The sequence below is a fragment of the Myiozetetes cayanensis genome, unplaced genomic scaffold (genome assembly GCF_022539395.1).
Source record: "Myiozetetes cayanensis isolate MyiCay16 unplaced genomic scaffold, myiCay2020 scf2-11, whole genome shotgun sequence".
NCBI lineage: Eukaryota > Metazoa > Chordata > Aves > Passeriformes > Tyrannidae > Myiozetetes > Myiozetetes cayanensis.
Genome location: NW_026087411.1, coordinates 14,744,242 through 14,771,953, shown reverse-complemented (window position 1 = coordinate 14,771,953; position 27,712 = coordinate 14,744,242). Strand labels below are relative to the sequence as shown.

Genomic DNA, 27,712 nt, shown 5'->3' with positions numbered 1-27,712 from the left:
CAAATTTTCTCCATTTCCATGGGCAATGTTAAAACATGACAAAAGCTCAAGAAGTTAAGTAGTTGTTCTACTAGGTTGCTGAAATGAAAGATGAATTCAGTTGCCTTTGAAGCTCTCTCTATGTACGACATCTTCAATGACTCTCGCATGTTTAGCATGTTCTTACAAATAACGTCCACCCAACATGGATTTAAAATGTCTTCTTCCACACGTATGTAGTAAGATTTTTTCAGTATTAAAATTACTGGCAACAAAAATGGCAAAAACAAACACGAGAGGAGAGTTTTATGCAAAAGAGAGGCCTTGTCTAACCACTTAAAATTCTGGGCCACCTTCTTATGCTCTCGGCCTTATTCAGTTTTTAGGACACTGCCACTGAGTAGAGTAGGAACTGCTGGTGCTCCCAGTAATCCCTCTTGGCTCATTTTTGGTTTTGTAGGAAAAAAGTCCTCCTGAGGGTGGAACACCTGCAAGACTGGAGCCCTCAGGCTGCCTTCACATGACAAATCTTGTTAAACTGCCCTTTAAACTGATTTATTGCTTTACTGCTTCCTATAAAAGTGGCTCCCACATGTGAGCAGCGCTGACAGATAAAGGGCAGAATCACAGGCAGTGAGCTGCTCCTCACGCAGCTCTGTCTTGCTGAACCTCAGAGTGAGGGGAAGAGAGCAGCAGAAATGGGCCGCTACTCGGGCCGGAGCATGAGGCTCATCGCCATGTCTGTGCTGAGCCTTGTCATTTTTGCTGTTGAGGTCTCCATAGCCTATGTGGGCAATTCTCTTTCCTTAGCCTCAGATGCCTTTGCTGTTCTCTCTCACTTGATCTCCATGATCGTCGGTTTGTTCGGCGTCAGGTTCAGTCGCATCAGGTGGCACAAGGCCAGCACTTACGGCTTCAGCCGAGTAGACGTGCTGGTAGCTTTTGGCAACTCTGTTTTTGCCACCGCTCTGATGTTCAGCATCTTCATTGAGGCTATCAAGAGGTTTATCAATCCTCAGAAGACGGAGAAAGTACTGCTCGTCCTCATTATTGGGATTTCAGGTCTGTTCTTCAATGTGTTAAACTACGTTATCTTCATGGACTGCTGTTATTGTCGTGCTCCCCGTGGAGACACTGAAACAGGTAAATAACCTCATGCGGTTGCTCAGCGTTCCCAGCCCTCTACACTTCTGCTTAATGACTCTCATAAAGACTGTTTACTGCTTCTCTGAGACGGGCATGTAAAACATAGTTTTCTTCATTCTTTTGTTAGCAAGGATAATGAATTCAATGCCTGAACCCATCCATGTTTCCAATTATCACCATGTGTGTTTATCAGTTAGTAACAGGCAAGCAGTGTATGTGTTGTCTTTCGAAAGTGTGCAGTGACCTGCAGGAGAAATTTTCTCCCTAATCCACTGGCTGGCCAAGCCCGGGACAAAATGTACTAGCACCCTGAGGCGATACTTTTTATGAAATACCTAATCCTGAAATATCAGTCATCCACAATCTCCACTCTCAATATTTTAGTAATTCTGCTATAAATTTTGTCAAAGATGTGGTTACCTTTGAGCAGTGTTCACAGTTTGCATGAGACAAAAGAATAGGTAAGGGCAAGAGGAGAGTCTCAACCTTCCTTGATTTGGGGATATGTTGTGAGAATATCTGGATGCTGACTGAAAAAACTGTGGCTACTGAGCTGAAGTATTCTTTGCTGATGTTTGTTGACCTGTGCTTGGGAAAGCATGCAGAGGAAAAACAGGTACTCTACTACAGAAATCTTTTGCAGAAGGTTCTGTTTTATGCACAGAGGTTTAGCCTTTTAGTTTATTTTTCCTGGAACAGGAATTTAAAATTTCCACATTTGGGAGGAGGAATGGGGACTGTTTTTCTCATTCCTGCAGCAATTATTTCACTTTCTTTGATGCATGGGTACATGCGAGTTCATTTTCTCTCTCTATACATATTTTCATATACCCATACAAACATATTTCTTAAAAATAGTAATATTTCAGTTGAGACAGGAGCCAGATCTTTGCAAAATGTTACCTGGATGTGTTGTGGGGAAAGCTGAGAGACCCCACTTGAAAAAGCAGCTTCTGTTATATGCTGTTATATACTGCTCTAGGTGAAGTGAGGTAAGTCCTGTGTTTGACTTTAAGGCTTTGGAATTAGAAATTAAAAAACTGATAGTTTATATTTTAGTGTTTAACGTTTTTTTGTAGGTCCTGAATTAGAAAATATTTCTGTTCATTAGTAAGAGTATCTGAAGATTATATTGAAGCTTTAACTTTACTGGTGTAAAACATTAAACCCAGAAGCAAAACTGATTTCGATGCCTATGTGTTTAGATGCCCAACTGTTTAACATTTGAGCTGCTCTTAGACTAAATTTGTGGTGATATGTAATTAGCTGAGGGATTTAATAGGCTTTTGTGTTGGGAACTGTCAGCAATTCCTGACAAAGTCTCTGTTTATGATGACTTCTTGGTTGACAACTTCTGAAATTGTGCTTCTGGGTGAAATCAGGGAGGAGAAACACATCAGCACTTATAAGGAAATTAACTGAAATTAATGGCAACTGTGCAGCTAAATGATGTTCTCACTGAATTTCCAGGATCCTACTCCTAATAACTCTATGGGACAACACAGCCATCCCTCTCCGTCCAATAGACTTCTGTCCAAATACCTGGTAATTCCACTTTGCTTTCAACTGAATTTAAGATGCATGAACCAGGGATGAATTTCGTATCATCCCATAAATATAGTGTGTAGATTAATTGGTGGTTTTACCTCTCTGCTTCTGGTATGGTGAAACTTCTCTGCTTGCAGTGGTGCCTACAGGCAAGATAACGCCATGTTATACTGTAGAGGGAATGCTCCTTTCTTCTGAACTTAACTTTGTAATTCCCACCTAGGTAAAATTTCACATTTATTTCCTCTAATTCTCTGTATATTCAGCCTGAGTGGGATTTTTATTACTTTTCTTTCAAAAGAAATGTTATTCCCCAGACAGCTGTACTCTGAAAAGTATACTCACATGCTCTATGTATTTATTAAGTATATCTTAAAAAACATGGAAAAAAGGGATTCCATATCTCTCTTGTCATCCAACGTATAAGGAAAATATGCTCTTTCCTGGAGACGGAAGTCAAGGCAAGTTTTCTAGTGCGTCAGCAGCAGAAATTTGAGCAGATGGGCATGGTCTCTGAATCCTGCTGGTGCAGTCCAGCTGTCCACAGGCAGGACTCTACAGCTGTCCTTTAGTGACACCTGAGCAGTCTCCTCACATGGTTTGCTGAAAGGTAAAGATTTTTAGAGTAGCCCTCTACCTCCTAGGTTTTCTAGGGAAAGGGAACAATTGCCTCCATATCTCTGTTCCCCAGGTAGGGAATAGATTTAAACAGCCCTCTCTTCTCTGGTATGTGATTGTCTGAAAAAACACAAAACAAAAAAGAAAGAGAGTGGTTCAGTTGTCCAGTGATGTATCGTGGGTGCTGAGGGCAGCAGGAGCACCTAAATCCACTGAAACAAATTCTTCCTCCTATATTAATACCACAATTAATCACCACAACCAAGAGTTCATCTCATTTCTCTGTTGAATGGTCTGCCATCAGGGATGGAAAATTAGCTGATGGGTTTTCCTGGATGCTGCTGACAGCGGTGGCAGAGTGAGATGTGCCTACGACAAGCCTTGCTAGTCAGGTCTGGACACTGAGTGAGGTGTTTACAGCTGCCAACCCGGCTCTCCCTCCTTTTCCCTTCTTCTACATCTGTACTCCTCATTTAACTCATTGCAACATCCACACCTCAGGGGCTCATCTTAGTACAAATATTCTTGTTAAGCAAGTTTTTCCAAGTTGCCATCTCTTACCCAGACAGAGCCAATTTCCTCCTCCACCCGTTGACTAGGCTTGTTTTGCCTCTCATCACTTACTCTTCTGTTCCTCACCCTTCTCTTTTTTCTGGTTCTTGCTACCCTTTTCCTCTGTGTCCTACTTCCTAAGTCTTCATCTACTGCCATTCCCTTTTGTCTCTCTCTTTGTTGTGCAAATTCCTGTCTGTCCCCTCTGCCAGCTGTAAGCACCTGTGTCTTCCCACCAGATGGAATTAAGGTCTCTCTGTCCTTAAGGGCCATCTTTGCACTTGATTCAGACAAGTGTAGTTCCCCACACTATGTTAGGACTAGGAGGAGAGGTCAGCAAGAGTACAGGGGAGATGTGCCTCTGTTCTTTCTTTCGATGCTGATCCAAAGCAAGTTACTATAGGTATAACAATATTTCGACACTCTCTAAAGGAACTGCTGTGTAGTGGTACTTGAGCCAGCTGGGCCATCCATGGCAGAGGCCATCATAGACTAGTTATTGCTTTGACTTGAAATCCAGGAAATTCTTGTCAAAACAGGGAATTTTTATTAAAGCTTCCCCAAGAAATTTTTCCTAGAAGTTGAAATTCACAAAATTCTTGCTGTTGGAAATGACAGAGCAACTTAAGACAGAGTTTTCTGACGATTTCGAGATCTTGTATGTCATACAGAAAGTTTTGGCACAAAGGTGAAGAATATGGCAAAGTAATAAGCAGCTGAAAAAAAATACGCTCTTATAATAAATACCAGACAATTTTAATACTGGTCATGCCCTTTATAGTCAGTAATAAAAATGCAGAAGCCTGTTTTACTGCACACAGTGATCCAATTACTCTTGTTAATGTAGGTCAGTGTAATTTTCCCTTCTACTCATTTATACACAGTTTTAAACTGTTAGAGGGACCACAGTCTGATTATAGTAATTCTCTGTTGTTTGTCTTGAGAAAATTAATAAAGATTTAACATGGACAAAATGGTCTGTCGTTTTGTGATCTGTACATGGAGGTGGGGGGAAGTAGGAAATAAAGATGTCACCCAGCCCAACCCATCTGACACTAAGCTACCCATACCCACTGGGACCTGGGAGAAACAGCTCTCATCTTCTTATAAGGGACCTCATGGTCTTTACACAGCTCACAATTCACTAAATAAAACAAGTTCTGTGTTAGCAGCCAAGTGGTTTGCTGTTAAGTTCCTGTTTGTACAATTTAGTGGGTATGTGTGTGAGCTTTTTGTGTGGTTACACTGCTGGATCTTGATTCTCCTATCTCTGTGTGCACCAGCAGTCTGCCTCTCAAATAAGAGGTGGCGTGTAAGCTAGCAGCCACTCAGATGCAGAACATACCTTCTTTCTCCTTCTGGACCTATGCAGAGTGAGTTTGTTTATTCTGAGGCTTACTGGGAGGCATACCTTTTTTTTTTTTTTAATTAGGAGAGATTTTGGGGTAGACATGTATGAATGAAGAGAAGGACTAGCCTTAACTGCCTGGGTGACTTGGGAAGGCTGTATTGTGGTAATATTCTGAGCTAGATTTTCACAGGTGTTGTTGCAAACTTACTGATCCCAGGGGAAGTGAGGACATTTATAACCCAAATTAAGTGGATAAATGGCTGCTTAACCTGCATCTTAATGCCATAGACCTTCCTAGAGGAGACCTAGTGAGTTAAAGTGTCCAAGCATCAAAAAGCAATTTTATTTGTAGTGGTGCTCTCTAGTTGAACAGACCCAACAACCTATACTGCAGATGGCAAAAATGGTCTGGGAATTAGAGTTCCAGAAGAGAAGGTTTCAGTTTCTGAGGTTGTCAGTGTGATCACTAAGTTCACCCACATTTAAGAAGAAAAAAATAAGTTCCCTGTTTGGAAGAGGTTTCTCTCTCAAATGCACTGCTGGAAGAGTGACAGACTTGGCCAGTCTGATGACCCAGAGGCCTTTTCAAGGAATGAGAAAGAACGCTAACAACAAACCTCTGGCTTACTGAGTTTTTCATACCTGAAAAACCTAAAAGTGTATCCTCAAGATCAGCATTGTTTGGTGCTGCCTCTCTTTTAAGTCTATCTTCACCAGGTTGATACTACTTTTCCCTGAAAGCACCGACTCCTCAGTAAACTCTCCGTGCCAATTCATCCTCTGGCTGCATTCATAGAGATGATTGTTGAATGTGCAGCACCTGAGTTTACCAAGAGACAGTTGCTTCACTCACACAGTGCATCCTCATCCTCAGGATTTATGCTGCCTGGGTAGTGCACTGTGGCATCCAACTCCTAAATGCTTGAAACATAGTATGCAGAAATGATGAGATGTATGCTTTATGTGTTTATTTCCATGAATCCCAGAGGTGTTAATGTGTTGTCAAGTAGCTAACAAAGCCTACTATAACTAAATATTTAGATTATATGGCTTTGAGTTCTACAGCACTGCTGGATGTAGTCTTCTCAAATTGAATAAAAAGGCCAAGAGGCACTCTTAAAGTAATTTTAAGTGTTTATCAAATACCTAAGACTGAACACGTATTTTCTGAAGGTCTTCTTTAGCTTAATAGTGTGGCAAATAATCCTCACCAAATTTTTCCAAAGCTTTTCTGAGCAGCTCCTGCAAAGGTAACTGGATGTGTGTTAATTTATATTCAGTGAAGCTCTAACCCAAAACCTTTAAAAAGACAAGGTAAGAGACTGTGGAAGTTTATTTAGTAATATGCTTCTCTACATTTTCTTCAGATCTGTTTTGAAAGCTCTTAAGAGAAACCTTCAGGGATAATCTAAGGATTAGTTTTCAGTGAGAAAGTTTTGCATCAAAGCAAGTAAACCCAAAGTTTTAGGGCTGCTTTCTGGGCAAAATGGAAAATGCAGAATGAAAATGTTTATGAGTAAAGCAAGCAAAGCATACCTGGATGTTTTTTGCAAGAGCATAAGGGTAAGGTTAAACCTTCTGAACCTAGATTCCAACAGTACTGGTGCTGCTGAACTTTGGGTATCTGCCTTTGCTCTCAACCTTGAACCAATTTCATAGTAGAGGATTAGACAGACTGTCTGTTACATCACAGTAGCTGTGGTGAGCTGTAATGAAATAAAAGGACTGTAAGATAACTGAGTTCAAAGTCATGAACAGTTTCAATACAACTGGGATTTTAAGGTTGACATGTTTTACATGTTAACTGCAACTGGTTTATTTGGATGGTTGTTCTGCAGATAGTTTGATACAGGCACAAGTTTGGTATCAGATTCAGTCTTGAAATGCTGCTGGAAAAGAAAAGGAAATTTTTGCAGCAGGACTCAATGCAATGATGAAATCAGTGGGTGGCTTTCTCCTCTTTGTGTTCTTTGCAATGTGCTGTGCTACCTCCCAGTAGAAAAAGATTATATGGAGATTACTTATTTACACACAAAAATTTATATGAGAAACATAATAGAACTACACATTTAAAAAAAGTGAATTGTCAAGTATTTGAAATATTTAAGGAAGTATTATCCAGATGCTAGAGCAGATAATGACGTGATATGTCTTAAAGTATGCAAAAATATCCAGTATGCTGGATGTGAAGAGCAGGGCATGGTGGTTTGGAACTGAAAAAATGGACAACCATCTCAAAATAGGGAAAAAATAAAACAAATATAACAAAAAAGAAGACATTCCAGGGTAGGAACTAAATAATCCCACAGGGTCATAATTTCACACTGACCTATCGGTGTATTCAACCCAACTTTAGAAGGGCATGAAAAATATATTCAGTGTCCAACTGGTTCAATGCTTCTCCCCAGGATAGTTTCAGGACTGTTGTGAAAAGTCATAGCTGTGATTAAAAATCCAGGGACATTCACCTCTGTACTCTGCCAAGGACACTGATAAAGCTCTCCTCCAGACTGCTGAGGTCTTGCTGGAGAGCTACCTTTTAGGCTTCTGCTCCCTGGATTGAAGCAGATCTGATGATTTCCCAGCTGTTTCACCTTTCAGTGTAAGAAACTCCATCTTCTTTTTGCAGGAAGATACAAATAAAATGAGAAAGCAATGAGGAACAAACCACCTGCAAACAGAATACTCTCATCCTAACCACCTTCCACAACAAGGTCTGTTGGCCAGTGTTTATTTTGTGATTCATTTTCTGGTCAAATTTATCTGTGGCAGAAGCCACGTGGTTTCCATTTAGATTTGCTATGAATTTGGCCCAGCATTCCTAATTTAGAGAAAGAAACTTCACGGTAGCCTTCAGCGCTGTCACCAGGTCTTCTCGGAATGAAGCTTAAAGGTCCTTTCACAGCCAACCATTGCATGGTTTGCTGCCTTTGAATGTCATGTACCCAGGGTCAGCCTCAGCTTTTTGGTGCAAATGTAGTATTATCCTTCCTACAGTCTTAAAGAGGCATAACTCCTTTATCGCATATGGCAACATGTGGGCGTTGGTTTCTTTCATTCTCTAGTTTCTTCCAGGTCATTCCTGGAATGTCTTTTGTAATCAATTTTTATGATGGGTTAAAAAGTAATCTCTGTCAGGACTTTGTTAAGAAGGATGAAGAGTGATCTCTCTAAATTGTACTGTTTATACTTAGTTCCTTAATTTCATGATTCTTTTTGCTATTCAAATTCTACAGCAGCACGAGGCTATGAGTGACTTATTTTCATTCAGCAGTAGAAGAAACTTACCATCATTACTACTGTTACTACCATCATATCTCATAATTATAGGGATATCCTACTTTCAAGGGCTGATAGTGGCTCCTCTGGAAGGAACTAAATAGATTTTTACCAGTCACCTTGAAAATTAATATCTTAAGGAGGGCATGACACAAGTCTGCAAAACCAAGAGTGGCATAGGGAGGTTAAGTAGTCATTGAAAGTTTGTCCCATTCTCTGAAAAAAGAACAAGAAAATATTAAGTGAAACTAGCAGGATTCAGGTTCGAAACAAGGAGAAAGAGGTGACAGGCTGAGATAATTAGGGTTGTTCAGCATGGAGAAGAGAAGGCTCCAGGGAGACTTTACAGCACCTTTTCAATACCTAAAAGGGAGTTGGAGAGGAACTTTTTATAATGCCGTATAGTGATAGGACAAGGAATAATGGGTACAAGCTGAAAGAGGATATGTTTAGATTAGAGAAATTCTTGACTGTGAGGATGGTGAGATACTGGAACAGAGAAGTTGCCCAGAGAAGTTGTGCATGCCCCATCCTTGGAAGAGTTTCCAGGCAGGTTGGATGGGAGCAGGAGCCAGGAGCAACCTGATTTAGTGGAAGGTGTCCCTGCTTATGGTAGGGGCATTCCAAACTAAACCATCCTATGATTCTTCACACCATGAGAGTGATGTGAGGAACTTGTTGCCAACTAATGTTGAAGCCTACATCAGTGAGTGAAAGGCTGGACTAGCAGATGAATGAAAAATCCATTGAGGGGTAATAAATATCTAGCTCAGAAACTCATTTGAGCTGAAAATATTTGAAGGATAAAAGAGTATTAAGAGAAAGTATTATATATACTCGCCCCGCTTTTCCTGTTACCTAAACATCCCCTTATGGTCACAGGTGGAGACAGCCTCTTGGCTAAGGGGTCTGACTGCCAATGGCTAGGTGTTAAAAATTGGGATGTGGAGTACTTTGAAAGTTTGACACACAGAGATCCTGAAGGTTGCAGGACAGCTTTGCATCTTTGGGATTCAGAAGGAAAGTTGTCTTGTTTGTAATAATTTTATGAGTTCTTAAGAATTTTACCAATTCCTGTTCCTGATTAGGATGAGGAAACTGCAGCTTTTCTAGCAGTATTATAGCTGAAACAAAAGTTGGCAAATAGTTCAGAAAACTAAGGTGTTGGACAACGTTTTCTGAACCTCTTAAGAGGAACTTCTTCCAACTCAGCATAGTGTGAAACAGAGAGCCTGGGATATTTATGTTGATTGTTTCTTTAATAGTACGTAGCTTGTCCAGGCAATCTCAGTTCTAGATGAGTAAGTGTAACTGTAACATTATATTGTTGAATGTCTGCAGTCAGTGTAAAACACACAAGGATGCCGAGCACACTGCAAAACAAACATAAACACAGTTCCTTTCTAAAAGGATTTGAGACCAAATGCTCTGATACTACAAGTGGATTGGTACAAGGAGTACAGCAGTGCTACAGGGATAACATACACTTTATTCTGAAGATTGACCTAAATTAATTATTCTTGTTATTGAAAGCAACAGTTTCTTGAATGAGAATGATTATCTCTGGTCACTTGGCAGTTTTAGGAGTCTTTTGTCTTGAAGTGGCTGTGATACCTGGATGAGGAGGGACAGGGAGGCTTGTATGAAGAATGGGGAAAAAAATTAAATGTCCAAAAAGGGAAAGGCCCCTGAACGGATAAAGAACTGAAGATGTCCTGCTTTTGACTGGGATAGTTAATTTTCTTTATAGCAGCTGCATTCTGGATTCATATGAGAACAGTGTTGATAACACACTGCTGTTTTAGTTGTTGCTAAGTGGTGCTTACTCTAAGGCAAGGACTTTCCAGTTTCCCATGCTCTGCCTGCAAGGAGATGCACAAGAAGCCATGAGGGAGCATAGCCAGGACAGCTGATCCAAACTGACCAGAGCTATTCCATACCACAGGGAGTCATGCTCAGTATATATTCCTCGGGGATTTGGTCAGGAGCCGTCAGTCACTGGTGGGGGACAAGCTGGGCATCGGTCAGAGGGCAGTGAGCAACTGTGTTGTACATCACTTTTTTCTTTTGGGGTTTATTAATCTCTCTTTAAAAAAATTATTATTACTGTTATTAATAGCATTAGTATTATATATTACTTTGTTTCAATTATTAATTTGTTCCTATCTCAACCCATAAGGTTTTCTTTCTAATTTTCCTCCCCATCCCACTGGGGGCAGGGGAGAGTGAGCAAGGTGCTGTGTGGCACTTAGTTGCCAACTGGGCTTATACTGTGACAGAAGATGAGAAACAGAAAGCAGGAGAGAATGATCAGTTCCATAAAAATGTATGCTAGATGTTCAGAAGACAAAAGTGATTCAAGTGTGAGACAGTACTGGGAAAGGGGTAAAGGAGGCAGTCAGGACTTTTGCTGTGCCTCTGCATGAATTTGTGGCTGCCCTGGGTTTTGAAGACAGTGCAGATTTGGTTCTCTCATCTCCAAAAGGTGTGGATGGGAACTGGAAACAGTTCAGAGATGGACCTATTGCCTAACCCAGCACAAATATTGCTCTGTTTGTCTGTCAGTGTGTGGCTTTCAGACCGATGCTGTATTGCAAGAAGCAGATTGAGATGTGTGAGCTTGACAGAAGGAATAAATCAGTGAATCAGCCAATAAAGCTTCAGACCTGAGGCTCTGAGTTTGTACTGTTTCTGACATCTTCAGACATGTAATTGTGTTCAATGTCAGAGGACTTAGCCTTATTTGCTGAAAATAATATTTTTAACAGTATTTGTTCAAAATAACTGTGATATTTTTGTTTTGGAGTCAGGTCAGGACTATGAGTTTTTAGGTTTGTTGGTTTTTTTTTTTCCAAAGAGAATTGATGCATATTTTGTGCAGGAGGTTTAATGAGGTTTCAGCTACTGTATTATAAGTCTTCCTAAAATAAGAACTACTGGAAATTCTTTTCAGTTCTTTGCAGGTGCAATGATCTCAGCTTCAGAGAACTGTCTTTTTTTCATTGTAAGTGACGTGTCAGAGGCAGAATTTTCTATCATTAATTATAGCAAAGAAGATATAGACTGTAGTTTTAAAATTTATATGTGACTATTTAACTTCCTATAACCCATATTTTTCTTCTTTTTGTTCCATCTTTGTCATACTGCTTTTCATTTGGCACAACCATTGAAAATCTCTTATCCTGTTGGCTGTAATTATAGATCTGAAATGTGTGTTGATGTAAGTTACTTTATCTGTTCCCATGATTGTGTTTGTCTTTATGGTAAGCTTCATTTCAATACATTTTATTTTTATACATTTGTTAGTTTGAATATTGCAGGGTGTTGAATGTATGAAGGGCATGTGCAAGAATCTCTTGTTAATTGGGAGTTGTGTATTAATTCCTTGGAGGGGTGATTATCCTCTGAATGGCTGCTCAAACCCACTCCAGAGGTTAAGATACATCTTTGGGTTCTGTGCAAGACAGGCTTTGGTTGTGTGCACAGAATTAGGTGAAATGGAGAGGCCTCATTCAAAAGGTGTATTCAAGCATCACAACGTGAGAAAGATATTAAGCTCTTAGAGAGCATCTAAAGGAGGGCAATGAAGATGGTGAAGGACCTTGAGGGGAAGCCGTACAAGGAGTGACTGAGGTCACTTGGTCTGTTCAGCCTGGAGGAGACTGAGGGGAAACCTCATTGCAGTCTACAACTTCTTCATTAAGGGAACATAAGGGACAGAAACTGATCTCTTCCCTGTGGTGACCAGTGATAGGACACAAGGGAATGGTCTGATGTTGTGTCAGGGGAGGTTTAGGTTGGATATTAGAAAAAGGTTCTTCCCCCAGAGGGTGGTTGGGCACTGGAACAGGCTCCCCAGGGAAGTGGTCACAGCACCAAGAAGCATTTGGACTATATTCTCAGGCACATGGTGTGACTCTTGAGGACAGTGCTAAGAGCTGGACACGATGATTCTTGTGGGTCCCTTCCAACTCAGCATATTCTGTGTGATTCTGTGAATTTCTGGTTGTAGAACCTTTGGTAGGTGGGACAAGATAGCGTTCCCTGGCCTTGCTGGTTTATAATCTGATAGTGATGGGTGCTTCGTCAAGTGTAGTAAAACAGTGATGTGATGCATAAGTATGAACTGCAGCTGCTGAAGTTATACTTATGTACTGTTATGCCTCAGGCACAGCTGAAATACTCCAGACTCTCCCAGAATACCGTTGTAAGGACATTATTTTCTTTAGGTCTTATGTATTCTATGTATTTTTACTTTTGGGTCCAGTTCTCCTATTGAGAACTCCATAGTTAAGGATGACTTTATTTCCCATTACCTTGAAATGCTGTATTAGTAGTCCAGCTCTGTCCTCTTCTATTTGCAAGCAGGGCTGTCACTTTCTCAAGAACTGCCTTAACAACAAGAAAAAAATCTAAATCTAATACAAATACAAGATAGAGGTTTACTTGCTTATTATGCTTCTTGTAGATTATCCTGTAGGTTAAAAAATGCACAAAATTATTTTTCTCATAGGGTGATGATAAATCTGTGCACAAGGAGCTATTTTCATAGAATCATAGAACGATTAATCGGGAGGGTTTGAAGGGACCTTAAATATCATCTAGTCCCAACCCCTTGCCATGAGCAGGGACAACTTCCACTAGAACAGGTTGCTCAAGACCTTATCCAACCAGGCCTTGAACACCGTCAGGATTGGGGCATCCACAGTCTCTCTGAGCAACCTGTTCCAGCATCTCACCACCTTCTCAGTAAAGAATTTCTTCCTAATACTTAACCTAAATTTCCCATCTTTCAATTTGTACTCATTACTCCTTGTCCTATTACTACAGTTCCTGACAAAAGGTCCCTCTTTGGCTTCCCTGTAGGCCCCTTCGGGTACTGGAAGGTTGCTGTGAGGTCTCTACACAACCTCGCATTCTCCAGGATGGACAGCCTCAATTTTCTCAGCTTGTCTTTGTAGAGGAGATGTTCCAGTCTCCTAATCAACTTCATGGCTCTCCTGAGGACTTACTTCAACAGTTCCATGTCCTTATCTTGGGGGCACCAGAACTGTATACGGTACTGCAGGTGGGGTCTCACAAGAGCAGAGGGGGAGAATCACCTCCTTCAGCCTTCTGGCCACGCTTCTTTTGATGCAGCCCAGGACACGACTGGGTTTTTGACACACCTTTTTAAAGGCTGGTGGCCGGAAATTGGCTGGCTCAGTAGATGGCACTCTGTCCTTTGGTTTGGCACTGAAGCCACCAATAAAGCACCCAAGGAGCGTAATTATTGGATCCGTCACTGGGATCTCACGGTGTCTGGACGGTGGGAGCGCAGGGAGGGCAGCGCTGTGTGATTCTGCCCACCCGAGAGGGCCCTTCGCCAGTCGCCTCGCCAGCTCCGCGCCTGCCCGCGGCCCATCTATTTTTCCTATTTATCCCGTGTTTGGCTGATTTTGTGCCCCCCGCGGCGGCTCCCGAGGCCCGGCGGGGCCGGGGCGGGGCCGTGTGGCGGGGCCGGGCCGCGGGCGGGCCCGTGTGGCGGCGGCGCGGCCCGGGACGCCCGCACTTATTGCGGGCCGGCGGCGGCGATGTCCCGGCTATAGCGCGGAGCGGGACCCGCGGGCAGCGCTCCAGCGCCATGGGGCGGTACTCGGGGAAGACGTGCCGCCTCATCTTCATGCTGGTGCTCACTGTCGGCTTCTTCGTGGCCGAGCTGGTGTCCGGCTACCTGGGCAACTCCATCGCGCTGGTGTCCGACTCCTTCAACATGCTCTCGGACCTCATCTCCCTCTGCGTGGGGCTGTCCACGGGGCGCATCGCCCGCCGCAGCCGCCGCGGGCCCCGCGCCACCTACGGCTACAGCCGCGCCGAGGCGGTGGGAGCCCTCAGCAACGCCGTCTTCCTCACCGCCCTCTGCTTCACCATCCTCGTGGACTCCGTCCTGCGCCTCGCCCGGCCCGAGCCCATCGACGACGCCCAGCTGGTGCTTATCGTCGGCACGCTCGGCCTCGCCGTCAACGTCGTGGGGCTCCTCGTCTTCCAGGACTGGGGCGCCTGCTGCCGCCGCCGCCGCCCGCCCGCCCCGCTGCCCGCCGCCGCCGCCGCGCTCCGGGTTGTGCCCGGGGGCACGCCGCAGGGGAGGCGGCTGAAGCAGGTGCCTTTCGGCTGCATCCTCGCCTTCCCCTCGTGTCCCGCACCTCTCCCCATCCCTCCCCCCCACTCCCCCCGCTTCTGCATCCCTCCCCATCCCCTCCCTCCATCTCGTTTGCCCTCGAGACTCGCCGAGCTGTTGCCCCATCCTCTGGGCCCTTTTAGAGCCCCAGAGCCTCCCCTGTGGGGTTTCACTAAGCTCATTCAGACACCCGCCGCCTCTTTCACCTTGTACTTTACACCGGCCTGCTGGGCGTCCCCGCGGGATGGGGGAAGGAGGCGTTGCTCAGAGGGCTGCGTAGGAAATGTTTTGGCTTGGTTGTTTTCTGCTTGTCATCTTTGAAAGAAGTTGGTTTTGAGAAGGTTGATGTTTTTTCTGTTTGTAGAACTTATACACAACACAGCGTTTCTTCTTTGAATGCAGGTGATTCACCAAATGACCAAAAAAGCCCTGAAGAGGGGTCTGAGAAGAAAAAAGAGAAAAAGTCTGAAGCCTTGAACATCAGAGGTATGGCATGGGAGTATACTGCTAATGTTATATTAACTTAAAACACTTTATGGTTTGCATTCCAGATGCCTTCCCACCCCCTCCCAAATTATCAGTAAGAAAGGGAGCAAAAGCCCAGGACTCTTCTGTGTAATTGGACCTGGTTATCTTCGGCAGAAAGGATTTGGTTGTATGAGATAGTAGAGGTAATAACAAAATAGTGTCATGCCCATTTGTCTCTGAGTGTGCTCACATTTTGATTTTTATTTTTTAGAAGTATGCAGCCAAACATTTTGGAAAAGATACAAACCCTCTTGCACTAAGCTCAAGTCAGTAGAGGCTTTACAGGAAGGTAACACAGGTAGCTATGAGGTGCATCTTTGAGTGTCACTGTAGTAGTTGAGCAGTTTTCAACTTTAAAATGCGCTTTGGCAGAAAGCAGAATTTCTTTTAAATCCCAAGGTTGATAAAGTTTTGTTGTCAGCACGAGGAAAAAAGTTCTGAAACTGGTGCTGCAGCACCGTGTTTTTCCAGGTCCTTGAACTTTGAACCCATTCCTGCAAGAGTCTGGGACAGGATCATCCCTCTTACGTTGTAATTTGGCAGGTCTCTGGGAATCTGTGGAGTGAAATACTATAGCTACTTCTAGGAATAAATTACCCACGTGTTACTCCCTGTCTGTGTAGGTGTTTCTATGTATACATGTCTATATAGGTACACTGAGCAGAGCCAAATGCAGATGTCTTTGAATATATGAAACACTGAGTTTGTCCCCAAGGAAAGGGCTGTCAGAAACCTGAGACAGGATAGTAGTTCAGTCTTCTTATGGTCACCTATCAACATCTGATCTTCCTCCAAGGTTGTGTAAGTTTGCATTGTCTTTCAAAAGTGTTTTCAGAGCTGCAGAAATGCATCTGTAAGGCAAGATGCTGTGGAAAATCAAGCCATGTGCTAGAGCCACAACACTTGCCTGGATGTCTAGAAATTGTTGCCACTGGATATTATGGCATTATAGTGGTAAGATTATTGCAGCAGAATAAGAAACTGTCACACTTGTGGATGGAGGAGAGAAGGATAAGATATTGCTTTAGAGAAGGCCTTGCTTGCCTGAACCACAGTGCCTGGGTATAATGATGCTGGAAACTTTAAAAAATGTTTGAAGGATAAGGAGCTTTGTGTCAATTATTTTAAAGTACCTGTCATCTTTCATTTTTAAAAAGAGAAATTTTTGTAAGTGGTACTTTAGTATGTAATTTTTGCAAAATTAGTTTTTATTGTCCTTTCAAGTATTCATTGCTTCTGAAGCCAATGCTACAGACGTGTCTTTAAAATTCTGATTCAAAATTTATGTGTTTCCTTTGAAGTTAGTTACAGAGTTATACTTACTTTATAATCACTTGGCAAAAAATTCTTATGTTGTAGAATTGGAGCCTCCCTGAAAAAGATGGCTGGACAAAGTGGATTGTTAGAGGAATGGCTTCCTTGATTTTAAAAGTGGTAGGAAAAGAAATCCATAAAAAAAATTCTGCCTGACAGGATTAATTATTGCAGTATGAAACTATTCCTCTTACTTCTTGAGCATATGCAGGGTAATTCAGACATCCCAGCACAAGCTGTTGGAAACTGTGGTCTTACCATATTTAACATAGCATTACTAATACTTTTATTTAGTAAAAATTAATTTTCGTCTCTAGCTTATAATCATAGCTTTTGGGGATTGACAGGGAAATGGGTTCATTTCTGCCTAGGCCCTCATTATCTGATGTATTACCAGGATGTACGTATTATTGATATTATTAGTGTGAAATAAGCATTTTCAAAATTCTGTATTCTCAACTAATAATCAAAATTTGGACATACTTTTTTTCTTCATTCAAAAGAAGACTTCTTGAAACATTTTCCTTTTCTTTATAAGCTGTGCTCTCTAGTTAGTTGCCTTGGCAATTGCATCCTGCCTGTCCCTCTTGTTAGTGCAATAGTTGATAGCTCATGCTGAATCGGGATTATTTGTAAATGAAAAGGAAACACTGCAACACTGTTAGGAGGAGTAAAACCCTGTGGGAGTCTGCCAAATGGGGCAGAACACGCCTGACTCCAGCAGAAAGAGCTGGACTCACTGGAAGCTTGTACTTTCTTATCTGACCCAAGTGATTTGAAGGAACTCCAGAGGTTGTTGCCTCACACAAATCAAGGTGCGTGTACAGAACTGTCAAGAAACAGCAGCACAGGCACAGTTCTAGGACTAATCCAGTATCCAGCATCACCAAAGAGTCCACATTCTTTGCTGTGTTGTTAATGAGTTTTGGGAGGAGCTTTTTACAGCTTCTCTAGCCCAGAAGAAGGGATTAAAGGCAGTGAAGCACTTCAAAGTGCATGTCATCAGGATGTTAAAAGGTGATGGTTTATTTTATTCACTCACAGGCCTCAAATAAAAAGTATTGACAAAGAAATTAACTTCATATGGAGAGAGATGCCCTGAACTAGGCATGGGTTGGAATGAAATCTGAGTCTGAGTAGTAAAGACTGGCAGAAGTGGAGTGGTTTGAGCAGTGATGGGAAGAGGGAAGTTTATGTAAAGTAGTAAAAAGACAAGAAAAAGAGACTTCTTGGATTATTGTAACTTTATAGCAAGAAGACTACTTTGGTCACTGTAGTTTAAAGAGCAGCTAAACGTGTTACTATAAGAGCCTGTTTTGTGTCTTTACCTTTTGTGCAAAACAAAAGTATTTAGAGATGTAAAAAGAGGCACCCAGCATTCCTCTTAATTTAGAGTAGTCCAGGCACATACTAAACCATGTGACTGGCTCTCAAACCAGATACTAAACCATGTGACTGACTCTCAAACCAGATTCTGATTTTTGGTGGGTCTGAGGACTAGTAGTGTTGGTGGGACAAGGTTTAATACACCTGGTGATCAAGCTTGTTCTGAAAATTGGAGTTTGAGGGTATTTGGAGCCATAAGGATGGACATAGATTTCACTTAGGTCATTTTGCAGGTTTCAGCAGTGTCATAGAAAGTGGTGGGAGAGAATAACTGTTACTGGGGGTGATCTGTGACTCCCTCAGCTTCCAGGGTAGAACTAATAGATTTAGTCATCAATTTTTAATTGAGATTTAATGTGCCAGGATCTCTTAATAATTTGCAGGCATTTAAGAAAACACATTTTATGTTGCCATGGCATTGCACTTGAACAGAAGTTGCTGACATACCCTACATGTTTAATAATGCATCCTACTTAAATAGCTATGCTTCAGAGTTAGTGTTTCTCTTGCTGTTTTTTCTTGAAAGTGGCTACTGAAAACTTTGGTTATGATATTAATGCCTGGAATATTGCATTCTTCATGTCAAGCAGAACATACTTGAAAAATGCAGGAGTACTTCCCCCCTACCCCTTAAAAAACCCAAAACAAAGCAAAGAAACCAAAACCACCCCACTAATGGAAATTGTGCCATTTGTTTCAGGTGTTCTTTTGCATGTTATGGGAGATGCACTTGGATCTGTGGTCGTGGTAATTACTGCTACTATCTTCTATGTACGTCCTCTGGGGGATGCTGCGTGTAACTGGCAGTGCTACATTGATCCAAGCTTGACAGTAATTATGGTGATCATCATCTTGTCTTCTGCATTCCCACTTATCAAGGAGACCTCAACTATTTTGTTGCAGATGGTCCCCAAAGGTGTTAATATACAAATACTGAGTAAGTCAAATTTGTTGTTGAAATGTTGTTAATTTTAATGATGTATTTCAATGCATATGTTATTTGTGGAATGACATGTTTGGATTATTTACTCATAATAGCTCCAAATGCTCGAGAACTGTGAGAAATAGTCACATGCCTGTGTCCTAGCAACATGACTCAAATCTCTCTGGATTAGTTAAAGCATGCATTTTGAGAATGTGGTACTCACCCAATACATCAAGAATACCAGGTCTTGAGCTGTTAATGCTTTGTGTGGGTTGTTTGTGAGAGAAACAACGTTGAGTTACAAAATTTCCCAACCCTGCAGTGGCTTCTTCCAAAAGGCTTCCAAAACAACTTAGAAATATCCATTAAGGTTGGTTTGTTTTGTAACTCTTAGGTGTTGTTCACACTGGTCAATTGTGGGGGTAGCACTGAGTATTTCTGGAATTCCATCATGCGCAGGGCTTAAAGAAACCAGAAGATGTGGGGTCTTGATGGAGGAAGTGGTGCTCTTAACATTTCTTATATGAACACTTGGTAAATGGTAAATTGCCTGAGGAAAGGGTGAACTCAAAAGGAAAGGTGGCCTGTTCATGCAGTCATTTGGAGGCTGAACTGAAGGCAGCTGGGAGTAAACATGTTTTATCAAGTATACCTCTTCTAAAACGATGGTTAGGATACTGCTGCTTTTGGATGGGGTGCCAAATGGGACAGTGGATAATTAACCACTGCACCAAAGCCTCTAATACCTTTCTCTTATGTCTTCCAGCTGACAGACTAGCTCGTATACCAGGGGTTAGCAGCCTTCATGAGGTACATGTTTGGGAGCTTGCAAGTGGGAAGAATATTGCCACTCTTCATGTCAAGTGCCAAACCCCTGCTGATTACCAAGACGCTGCTCACAAAATACGTGAGATCTTCCATGAAGCAGGGGTCCATTCTGTGACCATCCAGCCAGAGTATGTTGACCACAAGACCTCCCAGCTACTGTGCAGCTCGCCCTGCATCTCAAAAGCTTGTGACTCTCAGTTGTGCTGCAGTCAGAGGGAGCACTCCCAGGCTAAAACTAACGGCTACACGGAGAAAAACAACAGTTGCATTTCCACAGGGCACAGAGACAATGGTTCAAGTAAAAGTGACATTGAAATCCCAATCGAAGACCCGGCAGCAGAGGACAGCCTGAGAAATTGTGACATTTCTGATGACAAATCACAGGCGAGCAGTACACGGTTTTAGGCAGCTCCCTCTGGTCTGTGTCATGTTTTCACAGAATAAATGTATCCTGGCTGTGAAGGGCGGTGTCGATGGTTGTAGCTGAAGTGGGTGTGGCAAAAAGATTTCTGTGCTTTAGCTGTAAACCAAAATACACCCCAAAGCCCCTTGTATCTGAAATAAGGGTTAAGATTTCCACCAAGGCTGTTGCATTCATCTAAGATTTTTCTGATACAGCCTTACCAGTTCATCACCAAAATTAGGGTGAATTCCTGTTCTTAGGGTGGATGGGGTGTATTGTTTGCTGTCTGCACTGATGTTTGCAGTTCACGGCCAGTGGCACTGGGAATGAAACTCTGGCCTTTCGTGCTGAAGTGAGCTGTTTCTTGAAAGCCCTGTGGCCAGTTATGATTGTACTGAGCTGAAGTACTGTATATTTATAAAGGACTTCAGTAAAGATGCTTTACTGATCCTTAAATCCCATTTTTTCCTGTTTTACAGTAACACTTGTGCTTCTGGCCAGTGGGGTTTGTGAATGAAATTAAGAGTGTCTAAGGGGAAGCACTCAGGAATTTTGACTTGCATTGTTTTCTTGATTGACTCCTGTATTTAGGGACAGAGCAGAAGCTGTTCTTGCTTCTCTAATAGTAACGCTGGAGTCCCAGCTTAATTGCAGATGAGTGTGCTTAGGAATAGACTGCTTGTCATGAAAGCAAATAAATACCTACTAATGTTGTCTGTACTTATTCTAGCAAATGGAAATGTAGGCAGTCATCCGATTAACTTTTATCTTGTTCACTGTTGTGATTGTACAACTCAGTCTTTTTAAATATTTTTTTCCTTTTGACAACAGAAGTTCTAAGAGCCATGGTCTTATTTTATCATTGTGTGGGATGATTGCATTATCTTTAATACCAAGTGTCTATCATTATCCATGCTGAATAAATAAGCTAATGTGTTTATTATGAACAGTTAAAATTTTGCAATTCTATTAAGACATAATTTATTAATTAAGACATAATTGTATTAATTAAGGAAGTACCTTTAAGTCTTGTGTGCAGTATTATCACTTAGAGAGAGCTTTAAAAAAAATTAAACCGGGGATTTTTCCTGGTTTAGTCCTAATTATTTCTTGTTGTCTGCCTTTAAAGGTCTGAGCCCTCCCCTCTGCCCTGCCCCTCCTTCCTCCGCCCAAAGGTGTATCTCAAAGTGTGTTTAGTGAAGCAGTTCGTTATCTTTTTGCTGCTTGTTCTTTTCTGAAGGCATATAGGGGTGCTCTAAGGAAAACAAGGTGACATGCTCTGTCACCAGCCTTGGGTTTAGGTCAGGTGTGCTCTCTGTGTTTCTGGAAGAGGAGATCCACTACCTAATCCACACTGAGTGTAGTGCTTAGCCTCCCTGGCCATTCAGATCAGATCCAGAAGCTTTCAAATACACTTTGCTTCAAAAGCAGCCTTTCAGTGATCTGGGTGGCCTGGACAGGCTATTTTATCCATTTATTCATGGGGACACCTTTATAAAATAGTGCTGTCTTTACCTCAGTGACACCTTAACAGAGAGAGCAAATTGATTTCATGCCTGGGCTGGGAAAATACCGGGACCTCCTTGCTAGGCTGGCTTAAAAGCAGCCAACTCCACACTAATAAAGATGATTGCATTAATTCAATGAATATTAAAACACACAGCAGGATATTTTGCTGCTTGGAAAATAGTATTTACTGAAGCAGTGATTGCGGTCTAATAAGCACATTTCTAGATCTGTAGCTACCCCTCCCTTTTCAACAGATTCTTGGGTGAATTAATATATTTTATAGCCTTTTATTATAGATTTTTATCATATAAATTAACATATTTGTTAATATAATTAAAAGCTTGATCCTCTGGCCTGTTTGCTTCCGTTGGCAGCAGCGGGATCCTGCTTGGCAGTTATTGCACGAGTTAATGTAAATCAGGAAACACTGTAAGAATTGCTCTGCCTTTAGAAGTGTGTGGCATAAAGTAAGACAGCCTGTTCTTCTGTTCTTTTTTTTTTTTCCTTATTTTCATCTCTGATGATGTTTAAATGGTGAGGTTTAGATGTAAATAAAAAATATATTTATAGGGTTTTTGAGAACCAGAATGGAAAGCTCCCAAAATAACAACAAAGTCTAAGGAGAAGTTGCTTCCAGACATCCTCTAAAACAAGCACCCTTTCAAAATTATGCATTTTTGTCTTAAATCAGGTAATTCTATATATATATATATAAAAAAAAATATATAAAATATATATATTATTAAATGTTTGAAAGCTGGAATGGCAGTATTTACTCTGGGATTAAAAAAAAACTTGTATATGTGATGTTGGAGCATTTGACAAAATGGACCATCTTTATTCTTCTAGTGCTTGTTCAAACCATGGTTATGTATTTTCTAAACTTTTGGAAGTGTTGAAACCTGAAAATACAATGAAGTAACATTCTTAAGCTTTTTTTTTTTTTCCTTTGTCTCGTTGAATGTACTGTAATTGTTGCCTGTGTATAAATGAGAAAATACCAGGGATTATACAAATCTTCAGGTCTAGAAAGCAAGCAGATTTTAAATTAGCTTTATTACTTGAGCAAGCAAAACCAACAGAGCTATGTTATTTATGAGATGAACCTTGCTTTTTTTGTGTGTGTAGGGTATTCAGCTAAGGTTTCTGACCAACACCTTTGTCTTTGTTTGTGTCCCACAACAAAATATTTTTATCTTCTGTTTTAAGTGTGTCACAATTAGGCTGTACTGGGCAGCCCCTCTCTAATACCATAGAAGACTTCATTCCAATCAGTGTTTATATTGTACTGGCTTATTTCCCTTCAGTTCTTGGCATATCACTCCTAATTCTCTTGGGGTAGTCTTCCCTCATTTTGAAATACAGTATATTTCAGTATTTGCCTGTATCTATGGGCAGTTGTTTTAAATTCGGTTTCGTAGTCCATTGCACTGTCATAAAATCTCTGTTCTGGCCTCTTTAGGTTACTTGCTTTGTTTCCCTCCCTGATTGATTGTGCTACTCTGTCCTCTTCAAGTACTGCCTTACGACTGTCTCTTTATGGCATGTGGGTTCTCTTGCACTGGTTGTCTGTTTCTGTCCATCACTGCCTGTAGCAAAGGAAATCTGCTTAAATTATGTCTATCTTTCAACTGGTTATCCAGCTAACGTGGCCCTCTGACCCATAACCAGCCATATGTGTGACCTACTTGTATGACAACAAAACATTTGCTAACCTTGCCACATCGTTCTGGACTAAAAGTGAAATCTGGAATAAGTTAACATGACATTGAATGCAAAAGCAATTTATGGGCCTTTATCAGCTGTGTGCCTTTTCCTGAAGTGAGTCAATTCTTTGTCACCTTTTCATATGTGCCAGAAGTGCCAATTTGATTGTTAATTTTTCCTTCTTTTGTAACTCTCTCAGTGCAAGTCTTGCCTTTGTTCTTCAATGTAAAGAAAAATAACTGCTGCTATTTTTAGGAGTATTTCTTTTGTCTTACCAAGTTTTTAGTTGACTTCATTTTCCGTGTGATCTTTACAATACCTACTCTGACTCATAGTTCCGTGGTTTTTTTCCTCCTAAAGTTTTTCTTACTTTTTGTTTCCTCAATAAAAGCAGGGTGGTTTTGCTAGGCTTCTGGTCATGGTGATGTAACTATAATACAGTTTAAGATTACCTTTTTTATGCACTGGTTAAATTTCTGCACTCCATTCTATTCAAATTCACTCTCTTTCTGGTTTTCCTACATGACACACCTTACCGATGCAAACCACTTTTTGACCTTCTTTAGTTTTTCCCATTCTTTCCCTCTCCTGTTCCCAATTAATAACACTACTGTCCTGAATATTCTGAACCACTTCTGTCCTTTTATTCTGAACTTTGAAGGGAATATGCCAGCACCTGAGTTTTCCCCGAAGTGAAGTTTACCACCCAAGGTCTATGGATGGTTTGATGTGAGCTACTCCAAGGACTATATTGTATCCTATGACCTGTGTAGAAGTGTTGTCTAAGTACTAGTCATCCTGAGATGTGAACATATGTATTTATATATGCTCAAATTCTTAATAAACACTGTACCTGAATCAACTTTCTAAAAAGGTTGGCTTCTAAACCTGGGAAGGTATAATGAAATCACAGGGGTTCACTGGTCATTCACCAACATCTTGGAGGAAAGCTTGGGTCACTAATTAGAAAGCAGGTAGAAGATCATTCAAAAGCTATGAACATTCCTATAAGTTCTACTTACTCTTCTGTACAGTGAAAGCACTTTCTATGTTAAATACTTTATTTGGACAGTGACACCTTGATGTGAGGATGTTGCTGTATAAGGTTGTTACATTTATGGAGTTTTGTTGCTTAAAAGTTTTCTCCAGTTTTTCTGTTCATTATGTGATTTAATGGGCCAAGATGTAATTTCCATGATTGCTGAATCAATGAATTGTAAATCTCACTATGGTTTTATTACCCATTAGTGAAAAATTTAAAGTTTTATGTATAGCTATATTTTTTCAAAATGAAGTTTGAATGTCTTGTAAATAAAGTGCATTTTTAAATAAACCTGTTGTTCTAAGCTTGATATATACTAGCAATGGGAGCTTGTGTCAGTTTGGATAATTTTAAGACCTTTGTATGAGTGAAGTCTGTTCTCAACGTGTCAACTTGTTAATGCTGAAAATTTTTGTGTGTATTTAGAAGAAATGGGAACCAACACTCAAAAGCTTTTCTTCTGTGAGCAGTCTTGCATTTCCTATTGTGGGAGTGAATTTAGAGTCCATAGCTCTGAGGATCTTGGCTGCATCTGGATGAACTTTCTGCAGGGGCTGTATTCCTGGCTGGCACTGGTGGGTTGTGCCTGCTCCTTTGGTGTTCTTAGCATCAATATCAAGTATCTGCCACCTGTGGTTCTAAGTCATGTCTGATTCTTCAGTTGTCCCTAGTTATTTTGTTAATTGTAGAATGTTAAAGGGTTGGAATGGATCTTCAAGATCATCAAGTCCCAACCCCCCTGCCATGTGCAGGGACACCTTTCACTAGAACAGGTTGCTCAAGACCTTATCCAACCTGGTCTTGAATACTGACAGGGTTAGAGCATGCACAACCTTGCTGGACAACCTGTTCCACCGTCTAACCATCCCCACAGTAAAGAATTTCTTCCTAATATCTAACCTAAATTGCCCCTTTTTCAGTTTGTACTCATTACTCCTTGTCCTATTAGTACAGTTCCTGACCAATTCCTGGTCCTATTACTACATTCCCTCTTCAGATACTGTAAGGTTGGTACGAGGTCTCCACACAACCTCCCATTCTCCAGGATGAACTGCCCCACCTTTCTCAGCCTGTCTTCAAAGGGAGATGCTGCAGTCCTCTTATCAACTTCATAGCCCCTCTCAGAACTTGCTCCAACAGTTTCATGTCCTTCCTATATTGAGAGCATCAGAACTGTACAGTGCAGGTCGGGTCTCACAAGAGCAGAGTAGAGGTAGAGAATCACTTCCTTTGACCTTCTGGCCACTCTCCTTTTGATGCAGCCCAGGGTTCCATTAGCTTTCTGGGCTGCAAGTGCACATTGCCAGCTCATGTTGAGTTTTTCATCAATCATTATCTTCAAGTCTTTCTCTGCAGGGCTGCTCTCAATCATTTCTCCGCCCAGCCTATATGTGTGTCTGGGATTGCCACGACACAGGTGTAGGACCTTGCACTTTGCTTTGTTGAACTTCATGAGGTTTGCATCAGTCCACCTATCAAGCCTGTCAAGGTCCCTCTGGATGCCATCCCTTCCCTCCACTGTGTCGACTGCAACCACAGCACGGTGTCATCAGCAAATGTGCTGAGTGTGCCCACTGAGATGTGTCCTTTTTGCCAGCAAAGCTGTTGAAGAGTATCAACCCCAGTACCAATCCCTGAGGAACACCACTCATCACTGGTCTCCACATGGACAATGAGCCATTGACCACAACTCTTCATGTGCAGCCAGCCAGCCAGCTCTTTCTCCACCAGGTGGTCCATACATCAAATCCTTGTTTCTCCAACTTGGAGACAAGGATTTTGTGTGGGACAGTGTCAAATGCTTTGCATAAGTCTAGGTAGACAATGTCAGTTGCTCTGCCCCTATCCACCAACTTTGTAGTCCTGTCATAGAAGGTCACCAGATTTCTCAGGCATGATTTCCCTTTCGTAAAGACATGTTGTCTGTTACCAATCACCTCTTTGTTTTCTAAGTACCTTAGCACGGTTTCTAGGAGAATCTGCTCCATAATCTTGCCTGACACAGAGGTGAGACTGGTCTGTAGTCCCCCAGGTTTTCCACTTTCCCCTTTTAAAAAATACTTCCCTTTTTGCAGTCATCAGGGACTTCACCTGACTGCCATGAATTTTCAAACATGATGGATAGTGGCTTAGGAACTTTGTCTGCCAGCTCCCTCAGGACCCGTGGATGAATCTCGTCAGGTCTCATGACTTGTGCATGTTCACGTTCCTTAGATGGTCTTGAAACTGATTCTCTCCTAGAGTTGTCTTAGGGTCTTCATTCTTCCAGTCCCTTCATTTGCCTTTCTCAACTTGGGCAGCATGGCCAGAGCACTTACCATTGAATACAGGGGCATAGATGTCACTGAGAATCTCAGTCTTCTCTTTGTCCATGGTATCCAGGTCTCCCGTTTCTTTCCAGAGAGGGAAGATAAGCTGAAGAGGTAAAAAAAATGGTGAACAGAAAATGAATATTGAAGGTTTAACCTAACATTACTGGTTGTACGTGAAAATGATTGCAGCAACACTGCCCAACTGATCCTGAGATTGCTTTTCACAGATGTAATATCACTCTGATTGATAAATGTTGAAAAAACCAGCATTTTAGGACAAGAAAGACAAGGGCTGATAGATTTGGAGTGTGCAGTTTTGATCCTGACATCTACTGAACAGTTTCCCTGCAATACAGACTGGTGTAAGACACTTGGAATTCAAGGACTTCTCTACACAGAAGCCTTTATTTTGTATCTGGGTTCTTCTGGAGCAGAAGGTATTTTTCACATTAGAGGGTTGCTACTGTTTTGGTCCTTACCTAACTTCCAAGAAGCCACAGAAATAGCATTTGAGCTGGAATGTTGTAGGTATGGCTTTTAAAAACAGTTTCTTAAAAAAAATAATCTACAATCTGTATGACTTCTTATATTTATGTAAAATGCTAATGTATTCAAGTTATAATTATTTGCAATTACAGATTTCTGGGTTTCCAAATGTGTAGCTTTAAACCCACACCCTTCTGTAAGAATATTCTATGTGGCTGCTATGGATTCCCCATGAAGGGGTGCCTGTCTATCTGCTGATGGCAAGTGCTTTCTGATTTGGTGTAGATCCTGTGCCTGATCCAAAGCTGTAGCAAGAGGTGGGGCATTAACAATGATCATAGATGGAGGATGAAGGGTCAATTAAATTCCCTGGCAAATTTAGAATATAGTTAGGATGAAGTTAGTGAATGTTCCAGTTAGGGCAAGGTGGAGGTTCAGTAAAATTGAGAGAAGTGGATGTGCAACGAAATAACAAGGGAAGTTAATGAGGTGCTCAGCAGGGATGAGTAAGCCTCTGTTTCTTCAGGAGCATAAGCTTTTTGTGGAATTTATTGTTCAGTCCTAGTGATATTTACAGGTAGAGGGTTATTTTGTTATAAAATTGTAGCTGGAAAGGCGTAATTGCAATGCTTACCACCAGTT

General features: G+C 41.5%; 1 protein-coding gene across 1 annotated transcript; it reads left to right on the top strand.

The window, feature by feature from the left end:
- Positions 1-677: 677 nt before the first annotated feature.
- On the top strand, positions 678-24,563 carry SLC30A10 (solute carrier family 30 member 10). Its single transcript, XM_050316443.1, has 4 exons — positions 678-1,122; positions 15,033-15,116; positions 18,559-18,795; positions 19,550-24,563. The coding sequence occupies exons 1-4, from the start codon at positions 678-680 to the stop codon at positions 20,014-20,016; spliced, it is 1,233 nt and encodes a 410-aa protein (XP_050172400.1). The 3' UTR covers positions 20,017-24,563.
- The last annotated feature ends 3,149 nt before the right edge of the window (positions 24,564-27,712 follow it).

Bases quoted from the DNA above. Each gene is read 5' to 3' on its own strand.
- SLC30A10 (XM_050316443.1), top strand. From the start codon at position 678: ATGGGCCGCTACTCGGGCCGGAGCATGAGGCTCATCGCCATGTCTGTG. The intron at 1,123-15,032 runs GTAAATAACCTC...CTTTGAATGCAG, and splicing joins CCGTGGAGACACTGAAACAG to GTGATTCACCAAATGACCAA. The intron at 15,117-18,558 runs GTATGGCATGGG...CATTTGTTTCAG, and splicing joins TGAAGCCTTGAACATCAGAG to GTGTTCTTTTGCATGTTATG.